Consider the following 19,727-nt stretch of genomic DNA (forward strand, 5'->3'; position numbering starts at 1 on the left):
CCCAGCTGGCAACTTTTAATTAAATTTTTACTTGGAGTGGAGTACTTGACACATGTTCAGGCTAATTTTCTGGTATATATGTTCCTCATGTGTCAGCTTTCATCAAGACAAAGCAGCTTTTTAAAAAAGGCATTCGCTCCTTGTCCTTTGCATACTTTAGTGATGGGCTTTCTGAAGGCATCAGTGTTCCTGTATGACTGTACTTCCTGAACTTAGTAGTAAGATCCTAGTTTCACACCCTTGAAATGGGGGAAGAAGTTTTTGCCTTAACGGCTTTTCTTTCTAGAATGCCAAACACAATATTACTAATTGTACTATTGCTGGTGCCTAGGGAGGAGAATTAAAAAAAAAATCATGTATTTGGGACAAAGGGTGCCCATAGCCTTTGGTGAAGCAACTATGAATCAAGCCAAGGATCTTTTTACACAGTTCTGTATTATCATAAGAAGTAAGGCGTGGTACCAGTCTCCATAGCTCTGAAAGCAGTTTGCCTTTTTTTGTTCTGTCTTGTATAAAGCTATACCCAGTTAATGAGAGATGAGATATAGGCGGTAAGATCTAGTAATGAGCCTGGTTAAAAAAATCTTGTGATGGACGGTCCCCATTTAAAAATGTTCATTGATTCAAATGTAAACTTTGCATAGTCTGCTTATATATGGGGGAAAAGGCAAGTTTAAATCACTGTGTCACTAGGAAACAAATCTGATTCCTGAGATACGGCATTTTCGTTCTGCAGAGTTCCCAGAATGCATCTGCATGAATCAAGTCAAACATCCTGACTTTTTGAAATGCTTCAGGTTTAGAACTAATGATACAATAAGGGGGGGGGAGGTGTCCTTCTAATTTACAGTTGTTGATTTCCTGCAGCAATAGTCTTGCTGCTGTAAACTTTCTGACAGTTTAATGCTGTCAGAAAGAGACAGTCACCATAAACAGAACAGGTGAACTGACATAGACTTTTCTGCAAGAACTGATTGGTCTCACCATTACAGGCGCAGTATCCAGATAATTTTTTTTCTGCCTGAGACTTCCTCCTAGGCAGGGCAAAAAACCCGAAATTGCAGGCACAATACAGATTTCTAAGGCTTTTTTGCTTGAGCAGTGCCACTTTCAGCCTTTCTTTGCATAGGGATATGTGCTGTCCATCCTCCAAATAGCACAGGAGAGGTTTGGATGATGCCTGTGATCTAGCTAGCATCCTGCTGCACAAAAGGTAACAGTGCAGTCCAGAGGCTTTTTGTGACAGTATGGGGAACCTCTTTATGTGTCTCCCCTCACCAGTCGTCTGGATTGGGCCCTGAACAACTGCTTGGACATATGGTCTCCCACTGTGAACAAGTTGGCCACCCTTGCTTTAGGAAATGAAGAACTGAAACACATGCTGTTCGAACGAATTCAAATGCCCACAAGAATTTACTACCAGAATGAGTCACAGTATGTCATACGATGCTGTAGTTTCATTTCATTTCTTCCATTTTTGGATTATTTTTAGCGAAAGTGGACAGTGTTAGATGAAAGTATGAAATCATTCCTGAATTTCAGGTTTTGAAATTCCATTAGGTGGATTATATTGCAGACTGTTCTGTAGTTTAGATGAGATACAATTTGTGTTTCTGGTGGGATTTTAAATATTAATTTGGCTGGATGGAGTGGAGAGATTGGGCAATGGGAGGCTATGGAAGCAAGGACAATAGTGAATAAACAAGGAAGGCACTTCCTTTTTGGCACCTCTGATACATGTAACATTTTTTTTTAATCCAGGACATCAGTTGACAGATTCAGAAAAAAGGGAACTCTTAGTAACAGCGGCATCTTTGTATGTGGCTGAACAGCGTAGATCGCAGAGATTTCTAGGGATTCCAAGGTAAGCTCGTTGTTTTGACCTCTTTAATTAATTTACATATGTATCAGAAGCACTCTTGAGAATTGATACAACTCTTAATATTCTCTGCATTCATTTATAGTACTTAGAAGAGGCAGGCTTTTTTGATAGCTACGAACTCAGCATTGCCACTACCCAGATTTCTTGGAATGGGTGAATAACCTCTGCCTAAAGTGACCTGAGCTGTGAAGAAGACAAAAGTGAGGAGCCATAGGACCCCACTCATCTAGTTCTGCTTATCCAACAGATACGTTGCTTCTAAGAGTAGTCCCTTCCTGCCACCAAGTGTCCTACTGTACCTGAAATTCAGAATTGTGGAAGTAGTTCATGATTTATGAGGAAAATCTCCTGTTGTGTTGACATTAAAAAGTTGCAAATTTCTCTAGAAACCCACAAGCCCTGGACATGCCCAAAATAGTTCTGTGGAGTCTGACACTAGGGGCAAAATTAAATCTTCAAAATCTCATAGTATAAATTCATAATGTAAACTTGCTTGTTTAATGTACCACTTAAGTGGAATGAGTCATGATAAAATTAACAGGCATATTCTTGGATGTAAGTCACCTAGGTAGGAACAGTGTATGGTTTTGTTCTTGTACGAATAGGAACAAGGGATTAGGCTCAAGTATACCATTGTCTCTTCTTTGCAACTTGGAGATGTAAACCATATTTCACTTTTAAACACTTTCTGATTAACAGCGCAGTCCTAAGCAGACCCTTCGAAGTCCACTGAAATAAATGAACTTAAAAGGGTGTAACTCTGCATAGGCTTGCACTGTTTGAGTCCTACTTTGCTATGTGTAACTTTTTTCAGTATAACTTGGATGGTAACAGCTTAGTGCCAGTTTTCATGGTTTGTCCTTTTCAGAATAGTTACGGGAGATCAGAAATCATGGCCGATTCCAGACGGCCCTCCCCATCCCGAAACATTGCGCGGCGTCGTGCATAAAACGCAAAATATCGCGTTTTCTCGCGCGAGTTTTGCCCGACGTCGCGCAAAACTCGCGTGAGAAAATGCGATATTTTGCGTTTTCCGCGCGACGACGCGCAATGTTTCGGGATGGGGAGGGCCGTCTGGAATCGGCCCATGTTTAGGTTCCTAACCTAATAAAGTCCCTACCTTTACTAAATTATAAATTCCTTTGGTTTGTTTGGAGGGTCAGTTTTCCCCAGTTATAAAATACGGCTCTATTAAACTGAAATATTTCAAAACTTTCCTGTGCTGTGTCAAAACACTGCAGATGTTTTAAAGAATGATGGCCTGTGAATCCTTGAAATGTTAAGGCTAGGGTTGGAGCAGTGTAAAATTTAAGTTTTGATTTATTTTTTCTCTAATAAGGTAGATTGATATGATCATGCTATCATATTTGAGCTCAAAAGTATTCAAAGCAAAAGGAATTGTACAAGATTTTAAAATGCTAATTAACTTCATTACTTTATATCGCCGCCACTACCACCACACAGGGATCTCAGGCAGTCTCCCATGTAGACATGGCGCAGACACAAGCGTGCCTGGTTTCTACAAGGTTTTACCATCATGAGCCTTCAGGTTATATCCTGGGGCACTTTAATTATGGTTTAACAAAACAGGCTGAAATTTTTTTATCATTTAAGAAAAACATTTGTTTGGCAAACATCATTGCGCGCTTGTCAGACGTGACTATCAACAAGTGTGTTGGAATCTGAAATACACAACATTTTATGAGGCAGGTTCTCTAGGGGATGATGAAAAATAAAGCACCTCATCTCTATTTGGCCCCTATTATGTTCCCCATACCACAGAGCAAATGAGCAGAGTGCATGACCTCTCTACATGTAGGAGTGTCCAAGGCAAAAGGGAAGACAAAACCTTTATTTTACTCTTTGTTGGGCGCCATGAAGAGGTTATTTAAGTCTCTATTGGGTCACTTTATCTCCCTGAAGTTGTGTCAGAAATCGTGAACTTAGCTGATTCTCTGACCCTTCAGCTTTCTCTTTCAGCTGGGCATGGCAGCTTTAGTTCTGAGCAAAGCACAGCATTGCCCCATAAAGAGGTAGGATCAAGGCAGTAAAGGTATTTTGTGTGCCTATGGTATAATGTTGTTTATTGTCCAGTATGAGAGAGTTGTTGGTTCATATCCTTGTGCAGCAAACATTTACACAGTGATGAATTAGAGCCACTGGCTTAATTGTTGTTGAAAAAGCTCTGCGAATCCATTATCTTTTGCTGTAGTGGTGCCTATGAAAGCATGTTAGTGGGACAAAACCTTAGGAATGCCAGGATTGTCATTTTAACACTTTTGTGCCAGAAAAAAAGCTTATATCTAAGTCCTTTTTGACAGCTTAGATATAACTCAGTTAAAAGCATATCGTGCTCTGTTACTTCCTTTTGTAATTTCATTCCATTTTACTTTTATAGTTAAATAATTGCTAATAAATAGCCCATATCTTTCTCTGTTCTATTTAAACTCAGCTAGCTTTACTTCAGTGGTCATAATGAGACTAATAAGATTTCATGTTCCTTATAGGCTTCTTTTATAAAATTTTATAAAAAAATATTGCAATAAAAATACAAATACAGATAACTGGCTGAGCAGTTTGTTTTACAAAAAGATACCTGTAACGGTAACTTTATCAAGTCCTGTGCCATGTCATATTTCTGTTTTGGAGTGGGAGAAAATGTCTGTAAGCTTTGAAAGTCTAAGCAGCTTTCTGTGCTTCATCCAGTAATTTCTTAAGAATAAATGATAATGTTCTTGATAATGTTCCTGTATTAGCCCACTTTACAATGTCTTGCCCAGTGAAACCAATTTCTTGGTTACCTGCAAAAGTCCTTGGGTTGGGTCCAGTTTGCTTTTCCAGTGGTAAAAGTAGATAGAGGTGGGGGGGGGGTTGACCACTCAAAAAGGCTGCACTGGGGATCATGGCATCTGCTGGGACAAAAGCTGTGTGGAATAGAGACTGTAGTAAAGAGGAGAATTCATTGAGATAGAATGCAAAAGTTAGCTGGATCCAACCCCTTCTTTCCCTATTAACCCCCCCCCCCCCCGAAATTCACATCATCCCAAACACCTGGATTCTGATATGGGAAACTATAGTCACAATTAACTCAACAATGGACTTGATGCAGTGGTCTTCAACCCATGGAACAGGACCCTCAGGTGGCTTTGCAGAGCACTGCTAGCTGGATAGCAAATTTCTACAGAGCCACTAGATGGTTTTTTGGCTGATTTTTGAAAATGTTTGCTGCTGTTGCCATGCTTCTGATTTTCTTTGCATACATACTCCAAAGAGCAGCAGGATGGTGAGGCTAGTCATTGAGCAACAGAATAGATTTGTTTATTTATTTGTCAGATATCCCCCCTGCTTTTTGTCCTCATAGGGCCACCTAAGGGATTCCTTCAAAGCTCTGACCTGGGCTTGTTCTTTTGAGTAAGATAAATCTCCTGGTGCTCAACTTGTGTTTTCTGGCCTAGGCTCTCTTAGTCTGTTGCCCATAGCCCTTGCCTTGCCATTGATGAGATCAGAATACTGCCCCCCCTTCTTCCTGCCACCTGACTCTGATATTTCATTACTTCCTGTCACAGGCATGCAACTTAGTGGGTCCTATGCTGCCACAGGGTCCTACTTTTTGTGCATATCCATTTGTTAGCTAACTGAAGATTGTTCTCACATAGGTCCTAATTGCATCTGTATACATTTGCCTGTGAATATGAAGCTAAAACATACACTTTTTGTTTTTACATTATTCTCATACCTGCTGTGCAGGTACCATTTTAGAAGAGGCATTCATTGTGTGAGGGGAGGGGAATGCCTCTTCTGAGGTTAGACCTTTCATTTGCATGTTTTATAACTATTTGTGTTAAAAAAAATACAACCTGGTTAATTGGAGCACCTCATTAAATTGGTCAAAAATTAATCACTTGATCAAACAGTGTATATGTTTGACCTGCAGTGAATTAAGATCGGTCTCTGCCAACCTTTTATGTTTAAGATATATTTGTACTTCTTACTGCTCTGTAGTACACAATTGTACACCTGTGCATTAAGTTATACACGATTTGGAGAGACGCAAATACTGCTTGTCATTGTTTAGGTAGGCTCACTGAGGGCAAGGTTTGAGAGCAGGACCAAAGCAGTTGAGAGGTATAATCTCGATCTCTAAATGGGATCACCTGCCCCAGTATTAACTTTAATTGAATTTTTATACCGCCCATCTCCCGAAGGACTCAGGGCGGTGTACAGCCAAAATAAAACATACAAATATAAAACAGTAAGAATATAAAATATAAACATGTTGGATAATTTAACTCAGAACAGGACAACTCAATTAAAACACATTTAGGCCAGCCCCACTTGTTGGAATAATAACGTCTTAAGGGCACAGCGAAAGGTGTGTAGGTCAGGGACCATACGTATCTCCGGGGGCAATTCATTCCAGAGGGCAGGTGCCCCGACAGAGAAGGCTCTCCCCCTGGGGGTCACCAGCCGACATTATTTGACCGACAGCACCCTGAGGAGGCCCTCTCTGTGGGAGCGTACCGGCCTGTGGGAGGCTATCAGTAGCAGCAGGCGGTCTCGTAAATACCTAGGCCCTAAGCCATGGAACGCTCCAAAGATGGTAACCAGCACCTTGAAGCGCACCCGGAAGACCACCGGAAGCCAGTGTAGCTCGCGCAGGAGAGGTGTTACATGGGCGCGCCGTGTCGCTCCCATAATCGCCTGCGCGGCCGCATTCTGAACTAATTGTAGCCTCCGGGTGGTCCTCAAGGGGAGCCCCATGTAGAGAGCGTTACAGTAGTCCAGACGGGAGGAAACGAGGGCATGGGTGACTGTGCGCAAGGCGTCCCGATCCAGAAAGGGACGCAACTGGTGAACCAGGTGAACCTGATAAAAAGCTCCCCTGGCCACGGCCGACACATGATCTTCTAATGACAGCCGTGCATCCAGGAGGACACCCAAGTTGCGAGCCCTCTCTATGGGGGCCAAAATCTCACCCCCAATAGTCAGCGATGGAACTAGCTGGCTATAACAGGGCGCCGGAAACCACAGCCACTTGGTCTTGGAAGGGTTGAGTCTGAGCCTGCTTCTCCCCATCCAGATCCGTACGGCCTCCAGGCACCGGGACATCACGTTAAGGGCATCATTGGGGTGATCCAGGATAGAGATGTACAACTGAGTGTCATTGGCATACTGATGGTACTTTACCCCAAAACCACGGATGATTTCACCCAGCGGCTTCACATAGATGTTAAACAGAAGGGGCGAGAGGACCGACCCCTGTGGCACCCCACAAGTGAGGTGCCTCCGGGTCGACCTCTGCCCCCCTGTCAGCACAAACTGCGAGCAGTCGGAGAGGAAGGAGGAGAACCATCGCAACACAGTGCCCCCCACTCCCAACCCCTCCAACCGCCGCAGCATGATACCATGGTCAATGGTGTCAAAAGCCGCTGAGAAGTCTAATAGGACCAGGACAGAGGAGCAACCCCTGTCCTGAGCCCTCCAGAGATCATCAACCAATGCAACCAATGCCGTTTCCGTACTGTGCCCAGGCCTGAAGCCCGACTGATACAGATCCAGATAGACATCTTCCTCCAGGTGCTGGGGAAGTTGTTGCGCCACCACACTCTCAACAACCTTCGCCACAAAATGAAGGTTGGAGACTGGACGATAGTTCGCTAATACCACCGGATCCAGGGAAGGCTTCTTGAGGAGGGGCCTCACCAACGCCTCTTTTAGCGCCGCTGGAAAGAAACCCTCTCACAAAGAAGCGTTAATAATTCCCTGGAGCCAGCCTCGTGTGACCTCCCGGGAGGCCACCACCAGCCAGGAGGGACACGGGTCCAATAAACAAGTAGCAGCGCTAAGCCTACCCAGTATCCTGTCCATGTCCTCGGGAGTCACAGGGTCAAACTCTTCCCAGATGACATTCACAAGACCCGCCTCTGCCCCCCCATCGATACCCACCCAGTCAGAGTCCAGACCCTCCCGAATCTGAGCGATCTTGTCGTGCAGATATTGGACAAAATCCTCAGCCCTGCCCTGCAAAGGGTCTTCCTGCGTTCCCTGGTGAAGTAGGGAGCGGGTCACCCTAAACAGGGCGGCCGGGCGATTATCTGCAGACGCGATCAAAGCGGAAAAATAATTGGATTTCGCTGCTTTTATCGCCCCTAGGTAGGTCTTGATATAAGACCGTACCAGTGTTCGGTCAGAATCAGAACGGCTGGCCCTCCAACCACTCTCTAGGCATCTTTTCCGGCGTTTCATCTCCCTCAGCTCCTCAGAGAACCAGAGGGCCACTCGGGATCGGCACTGGGTCAGAGGCCGCAAAGGCACGACACGGTCCAAAGCTCCAGTGGCCGCCCTATCCCAGGCAGCCACCAGCTCTTCGGCCGGGGCATGAGCCAGCACCTCGGGTAATAGCCCAAGCTCCGTCAGGAACCTATCCACATGTTCTCTGCCAGTGCTGTAATGCATTTTTCCCTGTGATTACCCAGGATCTCCATCTTCTCTGTCCTTTTTTTCTCTATTGCCTGAAAACCTGATTAGGTTTAAGCCCTTTGAAAAGGCCCTTGGTTACTTTCAGAGGGGGCATTGTGAGATGGAGTAAGAGCTGCAGATGTATGCTGTGCTTGTAGCTTTGTACAGTTGTGTTTCTCTTAGGCTGAACTTCATACCACCTAGTCTTTGCCGTGATAGTATTACAGGCACAGTGATTTTTGTGCTTGCATAGGATGAAAGATGGTTGTGGGTAGTAGAGAGAAAGAGGGGCTAGGGATCAGGCTCGATTGGGTAGAAGCTCGAGCAAGTGGCTGCAAGATGTGCCCCTGGTGATATAGGAAGTTGTGTGTTCATTTCCTTACTTCTTCCTATTTCTCTGATTCTGCATACCTTCTATTCTCTGCCTACCCCTAACAATTGGGAAGAGTCAAAGAAGGACAATTGCTTTTGTGCTGAATAAGTTAGCAGGCCAAAGCATAACTGTGGCCTCCCCAAGTCCTTCTGAGTGGAACGTCTCTGCAGATGCATGCTTTTGAGACAGCAGATCTGGACTATGCTGTAATTTTCTATGTTCATGTGAGGAAGCTGGCAGTATTTTTATATCATTTATTAGGGCTTGGGGAAACGTAGATTCGTGGCAGCTAAGCCATGAAGCAGGTTGAGTGACCTTGTGCTAGTCACTACATCCTAACTTCCCTCATAGGATTGTCATGAGGATAAACAGCAGGGAAAACGATATATATCACCTTGAACTCCTTGGTAGGGAGGTCAGATAAAAGTGTAATGAATATATAATATAATAGTGATGTATGGTAAGGCGGTTCTGCTGTTACTACGTACAGTGTGTGCATTTTGGCTTTCCCCTATGGAGTTTAAATTTGATTTTTTTTAAAAAAAAACTCTTATCTTCCTAGTAATTCTTCAAACAGCTTTCGTAGGGGAAACTGCAACATTTCTTTCTTTCCCCAAGCTAATTATCTAAATGTTCAATATCAGGAGGGTCAAATTGCTAATGTGCTTTTCAGATAATAGGCGCACAGATTTCCTACAGGAAGTAGCTGTGAATGGTGGATGATTGTTTTTTATTGTTTGGTGTTTTAACCTATTTTCCCTATTTATTCAGTAGGCTGGCTTGCCGTCAAGTGGGTACCACCCATTGCTGCAGATCAGTTTTACATTATCCCATTTGAAAAAAAGAAACCCTGAAGTTGTCATGATAGAATATGATCCAGTTTCCAGTGGAAACATTTTAGCTTAAGTGAATCCAGCTTGTTTGATGTAGCGGAGGCCCTTGCAAACCAAAACTGATGTTCAACTGATGTATTGGCTGTAGTCTTATTTTCATTAGTAGTTTGGACAGGGGAATAGGGGAGTAGTGCTCCAGGTGTGGCTGTATCATGCTTTCTCATGGGTCTACTAATGTAATGTTTACACTTCTAGACTCAATTGCCTACAGCACTTCCTATGTGTTGCTTGTGTTGGCTGCTAAATTTATTTTCCTAATTTCTCTATTGGTTTTGGCCTCCCATCATTCATGGCTTGGAAAAATTCATCGTTCACTGCATACCTCTCTTACCCCATGGTAGAACATGTGGGAAAAGGTTGGCTGTGTCTTAAAATAAGGACATGTTATTTTTCTAGGAAGCAGCAGACATTTTCTCAGTCGAAGTAGGGATAAGACAAAGGAACTGCTGGTTGGTAGATCTTGTCTATGCTGCTTGCATTCCTTCTACATAATACTACATGAGTTTTGTAACCAGACTGTCTCATACTTTCTTACACTGTGAAATAGAGCTAATAGATGCTTATCTGTATTAAAAATGCTCCATCTACAGGTTCTTTCAGGTTCATAAATTGCTTCTAAAACATCTGATAGAGGGGATGTAATAAATGAAAAAAAACACAATTAAATGTAAAAGTTTTTTCAAATACCTAATATTTCTGAAATTGTTTCTCAGTGTCTTCTCTGAAAGTGGAGAGCCAGTGTGCTCTAGTGGGTCAAACACTGGATTAGAGAATCCTGGGTTTAAATTATTCTTCTCCTTTGAAGCTCTCTGAGTAATGTTAAGCCAGTTGGTCTCTTTTAGCCTAACCTACCTCAAGAGGATGTTGTGTTGCTTGTGTTGGCTGCTAAATTTATTTTCCTAATTTCTTGTATATTACTCTGAGCTCTTTGGAGGAAGGGTGGGATAAAATACAAACACTCTATGAAGTTTATCTTTATAGAATCCATGACGCCTAAATGAGTTAATCAGAAATTTTTTAGACTGACCATTAACTGTTACGCAAGACTGTTTTACTTTTTTATTTAAAATGATTAAGCTTTCAGATGATTTTTTAATGAATGGTGATTATGGAAAATATCAAATAGGTCAGGAAAGGAAGGGAAAATAATACATATTTTGTAACAGTGTCTTTGAATGTTAGTGGAATATAAAGAGAAAAGAAAGAGGCAGCATGGAATTGTGTGCTCAAATTATGCTCATAATAAATGATGCAAAACTGCAAGAAGGTTCATCATCATCATCATTTTATACTAGTTTAATTACTTTAAAAATAATGTATTTACTGCTTCACATCTATTATCTCAGTAGTTCTTAAAACAGCTCTGTGAGGTGGGCCAATATTGTCTTCCATATGTACATATGTATGTGCTGTCAAGTCTACTCTCAACTAATGTATAGTGATTCCAATATGGGGCTTTCAAGGCAAGTGAGAAGCAGAAATGGTTTGCCATTGCCTTCCTTTGCAGAGTCTTCCTTGGTTGTCTCCCATCCAAGTAAAAACCCTGCATAGCTTCCAAGATCTGACAAGATTGAGCTATACCATGCCGCTTTCCTTCTCAATTGCCTTCCATAGCTTAAAAAAAATGGGGAGTGGAAGAGGGAACAAGGTTGCTTTATCTATCTATATAAAGACAAGTGTCCTGACTGACTCATCAATGCCCAGCCCAAACCCCTGGGCCTAGAAACATGAAATTTGGGAAGAACATTCTTTTCATGATATAAACACCCACTAAGAAGGGATTTTAAGAAATTTGCCCCATAAGGGGGTAAAGAGGGATAAAATGTGTTTTCCCAATGGGATATAGCTTCCCTGTGTGGCAGGCAGGCTGCATCCTGCTTGCGCCCCCGCCCACTGCTAGCTTGGCTGGTCTTCCCTGATTGGGCCAGCCTTTCAAGGTCATTTGCATATGCGGGCTGATGGGGGCTCACAACATTCCACACCTCATCCCCCCCCCAGACAATTGGAACACAGATGTCATTTGCGTACGTGGACTGATTGACCCTCACTAGACATAGGCACGAACAGAAAAAAACCCGAACATGGTGTTCGTTGCCATCAACGAACTATGAACATTGACGAACATGACCTGTTCATGAACATGTTCGTTGTTCGTGGGGCCAGCAGGCTCTTCTCTAGCCATCAAGATCCCTACCACACCACTCCCAGAAACCCTAACTGAGCAGGCAGCAGGAAATGTACTCACAAACAGCTTGTTCGCGAACAGCTGATTGGGCTGTTTGTGGCTTTTTTTAGTTCATATTGCTTTTCGTGCCCATCTCTAGTCCTCACCCCTCATATTCTAAACAGTATGCAGTTGTTATTGGGAGTAATTGAATGTGTCCTGAGATAAAATGCATCTCCTCGTCTTCCCCTAAAAGTTCACTAGGGTTGCCAACTCAAAAAAACCCCAAAACAAAACACAGACCAAAATTTTTTACATACCCGTAAGTATTGTAACTGGGTTTAAAGTAGTTAAATACCATAGCGAAGCACCGGTATCAAGCTAGTAGATTTATAACTGAGACTCAAGGGATTTCTCTTTTACTACTTCTACACTATATTGGGTAGCTATTGGTTAATTTCCATAAGTTATAGAAGGGAAATTCCAGGCTACTCTGGCAGAGCTTTCAGTTTTGTGCATATTTTAAAGCTATAGTTAGCTGCCTAGGTTTGAAATGGGTCCATTATCTCTTTGGTTCATTTCTGCCTCTTACCTGTACTCTTCCCTCTGTTGAACTCTGATTTTGTACAGGTTAAAATTGTATCAACCATGTTTATTTTAATGTTTTATTGTTAAATGTTTCTGTACATGATAATTTCCTACACTTTTATGCAAAAAGTTGTATATTCTCTGTGACATCCCCCTCCCCCTGCCCCAGCCTGTGTGGAAGTGATATTTTTAAGAAACTGTTACATGAGATGGAACCAGTAGAAACAGTAAATCCAGTTTGTCTGTTGAAGTTGCTTTAGTGAGTTGAGATGCTTGAATAAAATGCTCATGGATTAGCAGAGTGAACTAGTGAATTGTGCTGTACAAGTTCTGTGTGGGTCCTTCTGAATTACGGTATCAATAGAGTGTACTTACACTGTCATATTTTGGCCCGTTTTAGAGTTTGCCTCATGACTGTTCTTACACGGTGGTAGTCCCTGTTAGATTAGATGAGAGCTGCTTTCGAATAATACTTTTGCAGACTCCCTTGAGCTGTTTAGTGGCCTCTGTGTGCAGGGGAATGCATCTAGGAATGTTCTATCCCCCTCTGCATGGCAAGCATTAACAACTGTGGTGTTTGCATAGTCCCATTTTGGGAAGAGAGAAAGGTGAGCTGGACTTGGCCAGGAGAACATGTTTTTTGGTCTCATGTTTACCATTTGTACCTGTAATTTGTTCAGAGATGGTTATCCCAGGATAGCTAGTCTTGTACATAGGTCGTTTTGTACTTACTTGAAAAAAAGGAAGGGAAAAGAGTGCAGAATAACTGGTTTGCAGGTGTTTTACAAGAGCAAATATTGATTTCTGTTCTGTAGTATACTTGATGCATTTGACCGGCAGCTAAAGAGGCATTCAAGGTTTGCCCAAGAACTTGCGCATGCCTAATGGAGTTTCCTCCTTCTACAGTTGACCCCCATGTAATGTCATACTGGAAAGTGTTTCTGAAGTGCCTTTGCCTTTCAAAAGCAGTTTGCCATGTGGCACAAGGGACTGCAGTTGGAGAGGGGGGAAAGAAGTCTAAAATTCCCTTGCACTTATGTTCTTTAGACCCTGGATCCTTATCATTTGGGATGTGAGTCTTGTACATGTACGTATTTGTAGTTGGGAATTGCAGTTTTGAAGATGCATCTTTCCTTTGGTTCTGCTGTATGGGCCAGAATGGCAGCATTATTGTTGGAGCACTCCTCTCTTCTCTGCAGTGATTCCGAAAGCTCTTGCCTCTTGCACACTTCATCAGTATTATTGTAGTTCTTTGGCTGCAGGATATTTGGCAGCTGTTGCACCCCACTGGCAAATCCTATTCATACTTCTCTTCTATTCACCATTGCCATTGGAGAATTGATTTCTCCCTCCTCTGCTCTAACCTTTCCCAATTCATTTTGGATTGTTCAATGTGAAACATTTTAATTTCATATCATACAGCCATTCAGCTTGCAGTCCTTTTTTTTTTAACCTGTCACTAGGGTAACAGCATAGCATGCTTCCTCTAGGCAATCAGGTTTTTATTTCACATGCTTAATGTTGCATTAAATGTTTGCATTTTTGTTTAACCCCTTTAAACTGTGGGTATGTTTAGCAAAGAAATGAAGTGTTTCATTCTAGTCTCAAGCCTAGTAAACAAATTGTTTAATTAATCTGATAAGAAAATGATTATGAGTAAAATCTAAAATGGCCAAACAGAAAGCAGACTCTCCTGTAAAAGAAAAATCTCCCAGATAATTGAATTTGTTCACCTCAAATTTATACTGAAATCCCTGTGAATGGGCCACGAGCTTTGGAGATTTAATTGTGAGCACTTCTATAATGTAGGTTTAAAAAATCTTACAGATTGTTACATTAAAGTTGAATAATAATACTGCATATAACAATTATCCTTGAATACAAATGTATTATGTTTATAAAAGTAAATGTTATGATTCTGCTATAGAAACGGTCAAGAATTCTTTCATCGTGTTTAGTTTTTCCAAAATATCCTGGATTTCTGAAAGCATTCTTTTCAGTTTTGTCAAATAAGAGAGTTACATTTTCAGCTTCAGGTTTTATCTCTTGACTGAGGTTGTGACAATGATCGTTTCTGCCTATCTAGATAAAAATCGTATCTACAGCAACAAGAAAATTGATATTGTAGTATAGTTCTGAAAGTTTACATTGCTAACATCATTAAAAACATTCTTTTAGAAGACCTATCTGCCTTGGAAAAATAACATGCCTGATATTGCAGTATGAGTTTGTTTTAGTTATTGTGCTAGCTTTTCACTATTCATTTGTGAAAGTGATTTTCTTTTGATGATCCAGTTGTTTTATAGATCCAGCCGGACATATTTACTGGCTGAAATTAGAATTATTTTTTGTAAGCACTGTTCTATTAATAGTAGCGTTTAAAAGCAGTTTCTTCTGTTAATTTTCAAGCTCTCTTTCAAGTTCTGTTGTTTAAGTCAGAATAGAAGCTACTTTAGTCTGTTCTCTGCCAGAAAGTGGTTTGGCAAGGTTTTTTGAATGAATTTGGCTAAAGAGAGTCAAACATATGGTAACAGTTAATTTACTGGTGGTTCTACCCTCATGAGAACTCTTCCTGAGCGCATATTATATTTTAATCTAACCTGTTCTAACTGAAAGAGCTACTAGTTTGAAATTTGATATGCCAGGATTGAAGTCGACATATGTTCAGTTATAGTTGTCCTTATTAACTAAAGAAACACATGATTGAATTGCTTCCCCAAAAAAGGGCACATCATTGGTTTAATTCTCTTTTTAAAATGGATGCTTGTGAACAAGCAACTGCTTGTTAGCTTGTTTTTTAAATTAAAAAGTAAATGTGATAAAATGGATTGTAATCAGAAATCCTTTCCCCTCTCAGTGATATGATTGGTAGTCATCTTGATCAGTTGTGTAGCAGCTCTAATTGTATCACATCCCTTTAAAACATTCTGACATTATTTGCAGTTATTATTGTCTCAACATTAATCCCTGAACTTTTACATTTATTTTTCCTAGCCAAATTTTTATTTTTATATTTCTATCCTGCCATATTATCTGGAATGAGTGTGTTGCAAAATGAAATAATCAGATTCAAATTTAGAGCGAATGGACCCTCAACAATTAATTTAAAATAACCTTATCTTGGATTATCAGAGAGGGAAGCAATCTTCACTCTGAATAGCTGACTCTTCTGGATGGATATAATTATACAAACTGAGTAGATCTATTGTATTATGCACTTTAATTTTAAGAATATTGTATTCTGACAATATAATCTACTTTTGAGAGGAATACAGTTAGTTCTAAGTGCATTAGGATGACTTGATGGGTTGTGAATTGGATATAGACAATTAGCCCCAGTGCAAAGTTTTATTTCCTCGAAAATACTAAAAGAAATCACAGGAGCATTAAGTCTGTAGCACTATGTATTACTTGAGACTTCCCCCCCCCCGTTGCCTTTTGTCTAAAGCAGTGTTTTTTACAGCTCCTCCTTACCGATTGCTTTCTCTATAGATTTCTCTGCCAAAGAACACTCTTGTCCCATGATAATTTTCCACAGAAGTACCCTATGTGAAAGAGGATTCTGGAATAGACATGGGCATGAACAGAAAAAAAAACCCCGAACAAGCTGTTTGTTGTTCATTGCCATTCACGAACAACGAACAGTAACGGACATGACCCTGTTCACAAACATGTTTGTTCATTGTTTGTGGCCCTTTAAAGATCCCTTTAAACTATAAGCTGACAGGTGGGATTCCCCCCTGCCGCCTGCCAGCTGATAGTTTAAAGGGCCCTTTCCTGCCACGTGCAAGGAGCAGGGCCCTTTAAACACCCCACAAACTGACCTTCCCAATGTCCAACACCCACCAAATTTGCAGGGGACATAGTTCTCACTGTTCTCCAAAGACCCCCCAAGTTTCAGAGAGATTGCACCCCGGGAAAGGCATGATGCACAGGTCTCCCCCTTTGTTGTCATTTTTTCTTCCCAGTGGCAAAAACGGGGCTCTCTGCTGGAAGCTACTTTGAGGGGTTACAAACTGACCTTCCCAACATCCAATACCCACCACATTTGCAGGGGACATAGTCCTCACTGTCCTCTGAAGAATCCCCCAAGTTTCAGAGAGATTGCACCCTGGGAAAGGCATGATCCATGGGTCCCCCTTTTTGCTGTCATTTTCTCTTCACAGTGGCAATAATAATAATAATAATAATAATAATAATAATAATAATAATATGTTTATTGCTTTTCCGGCCGAAGCCATAAGCCATACAAACACCAACAAAATATGAACTGTACACTTGAACATACCCAATTCACACAGACATAACTCGTCATTATCACTTTAAACTATCAAAACTCCTGAAGATTTTGTTTCTTTATCACCGTGGCTAAAAAGGAAGCCACTATAACAGAGGTTTGATTGTCAGGAAAGTTATCAGACAATAACACTGAGATTGCCCAAGGAAGGAAGGGAAGCTTTTCTTTTAACATAATAGGAATAATAAATCTCTCTCTTTCCTTACTCCACTTAGGGCAAAAAACTATTATATGATCCAAGGTCTCTAACTTTCCTTGTCCACAGTCACAAACTCGTTCAGAATAAGAGAGTCCAGAGAAACGACCAGAAAGCACTTTAGAGGGGAAGGAGTTAAGTCTAGCCAATGTGAAGGCTCTGCATTGGGCTGGAATCTTTAAAGAATAGCAATAAGATGGAATAGCCTCTGGGGGTGAAAGTCCCAGGGACAGTGGCAAAAATGGGACTCTCTGCTGGAAGTACTTGAAGGGTTAAAGCCAGAAGTTAAGCCAGAAGGAGTTCAGACAGAGTTCAGTCCCTGCCTCCGGGTTGCCAAGGGAATTGATTGCAGGTGCTGGATTGTCTGGCTTGACGAACGGCTGGATTGCAATGACCACTTGTTTGTTTAGAATGAGGCCTCACGAATGGCTTGTTTGTTCGTGGGTTTTTTCCGTTCGTAATGCTGTTCGTGCCCATGTCTCTTCTAGAATACGTTCTAACATGTGTGTTCAGTTCATACAGGGCACTAGCAATACCTACGTTGTACTTCATTGTACCTTTATGTGAACTTGAGAGCCTTGCTACAAGTGATATTTTACACGTGAAGGATAAAGGATAATTTTCGCAAGTCTTTCTGGGAACTGAAGTTCCTCTCCCCCACCCCTTTTCCTTCTGTTCCTTCCCCTCGCTGCCTGAAGAGACAGAGAGAGCCTACGGCAACATCAGCTTTTGCAAATCGTTTTGCAGGGGGGGGGGAATGCTCCAGAGAAAGCTGAGAAAGTTGCAGCTGCCTGCCCCAAAGATCATTGACAGCAGGCTTGTGACTGGAGAAACGATTTGCAAAAGTTGCTGTTGCCGCAGGCTTTCTCTGTCTCTTCAGGCAGCGAGGGGAAGGAACGAAAGGAAGAGGGGTGGGGGAGAGGAACTTCATTTCCCAGAAAGACTTGCGAAAATGATCCTTTATCCTTCACGTGTAAAATGTCACTTGTAGCAAGGCTCTGAGTGTGCCTGCTAGGGTTACCAATATAGTATTGGCAAGCAGTGGATACTTTGGGAGGTGGGGAATGATCTTGTGCATCACTTTGGTTTGTACCTGGAAGTGACATCTTGATGCTTCAGGAATTTGTTCATCTCTCTGGTTTTTATTGTGCAACATCACTCTCTGCTACTGATTCTTGCTCACACTGAACTCTTCTCCTTGCAGAAGAAGATTAGTTGTAGCTTTCTTTTAGGTTGCATTAATTAATAAAAGGTGTCAGAGGGCTCAGCTGCTGCTGATCTGTTCCTTGAGAAAGCCCACCTTTCCTTAGAAAACAGTTTGAAAACCCAAGATCGAAAGCTTTCCCTGTCTGACAGAGGATGCTATATGATTGATGGGTGCCCAGTTCTTAAATTTGACAAGGTTTGACCCCAACAGTTGCAAAGACTTCAGGAAATGGGGAAAAAGATGGAAGATGGAACCCAAGATGAAGACCAAGGCACGGTTGAACGTAGGGTTGCCAGCCTCCAGTAAGGGCCTTGAGATCTCCTGGAATTATAACTGATCTTCAGGTTGCAGAGATCAGTTCTCCTGGAGAACATGACTGGCTCTAAGGGTGGACTTTATGAAGGGTTGCCAGGTCCCCTCCGGCAACTGGCAAGGGGGTGGGAGGGATTTACCAGGTAATGGGGGGCGGCATGATGGAATATATCATGCATTGCCAGCGATGCATCAGTGTTACTCCCTGTGAGCTAGGAGTGATGTCAGCATGTCACCGGAAATGCTCTGGTATCTGGTAAAATACCAGAGTGAGTTTTGCCCAGATACCAGAGTATCCCTTACAACATGCAGGTGTCATTTCTGGGTGCACAGAGAGTGACATCAGCATGTCAGAACACTGCCCATTCTCCCCCTGGTTTACTGCTATACCCTCCACTGGCCAGCTGAGTGGCGGTGGGAAGTGCTGGCTGGCAGCAGGGGATCTCCTGCAGTACCAGGAGAATGGTAAGCCTAACTATATGACATTATACCCTGCTGAAACCCCTCTCCAGGCCTCCACCTCTAAATTTTGAGGATTTGTTTTCCAGCTTTGTTCTAGTTGGATCAGGAAAGGATGGGGGGAGCTCGGTAGGAATTTCTGTCTCGGGGTGCTCCATGTTGTCTCTTGGCAGAGCTCTGCTTGGACTTGCTATTGGAGGAAGGGCAAAACCACACCTACCCTCGGAAGACTGGGGTCCCTGTTGCCTGAAGGCAGGACAGGTTCTATCCTCTTATTAATTGTGTTCGTGTTTGCAGCTCATTCATCTTTTCTAATAAAGGTAATTAACACCTGTTGACTAGTATGGGAGAAAATAAATTACTGGATATTCTACTGATAGGAACTCTGCTAGTTTTATACAAAAGCAACTATAAAACTTGTTTGGCAGGCGCTGTTGAATAAAGAGTTTATTAAGGTAGTTCTGAGATAACATCAAGGATGCCATACCCTGTGATCTTCTCAAAAAATGCATTGTAGTGTACTTTTCTTTCTTTACATACAAGATGTATGGAGAGTAGTTTGTGTACAGGACTGAAAAGGAAGTTGGGTGTGTCTGCGTGTGATAATATATTATAAATAAATGAGCAGAATATTTTACATATATTAGTGTTTTTTTTAAAATGAAAGTGCTGCTTTTATCCTTTTTTTTGTACTGTTATGAATTTTTATACTGGAAGATGTTGAAAGCGCTTGAATAGTAAAGATTCATTTTTTGTTTTGTTTTGTTATGTTTGGCAGTCAGTTTCTTTTAAAAATTCCTTTAATCTCTCTATTCCATGCTTTTATACTCCTCTCCATCGCTGAAGGCACTATGAAGGATCTTTCTTTTATATGAACTTATTAAACAAATAATGCTG

The 19,727-nt window shown here is 41.8% G+C and overlaps 1 protein-coding gene across 1 annotated transcript in view; it reads left to right on the plus strand.

The window, feature by feature from the left end:
* The window catches only part of PCCA (propionyl-CoA carboxylase subunit alpha), a 324,266-nt gene that overhangs the window by 183,603 nt on the left and 120,936 nt on the right, over positions 1 to 19,727 (plus strand). Inside the window, exon 18 of the mRNA XM_054973482.1 lies at positions 1,762 to 1,864. Coding sequence (XP_054829457.1) covers positions 1,762 to 1,864 — 103 coding nt within the window. The remainder of the gene's footprint in view (positions 1 to 1,761; positions 1,865 to 19,727) is intronic.

The sequence above is a fragment of the Eublepharis macularius genome, chromosome 3 (genome assembly GCF_028583425.1).
Source record: "Eublepharis macularius isolate TG4126 chromosome 3, MPM_Emac_v1.0, whole genome shotgun sequence".
NCBI lineage: Eukaryota > Metazoa > Chordata > Lepidosauria > Squamata > Eublepharidae > Eublepharis > Eublepharis macularius.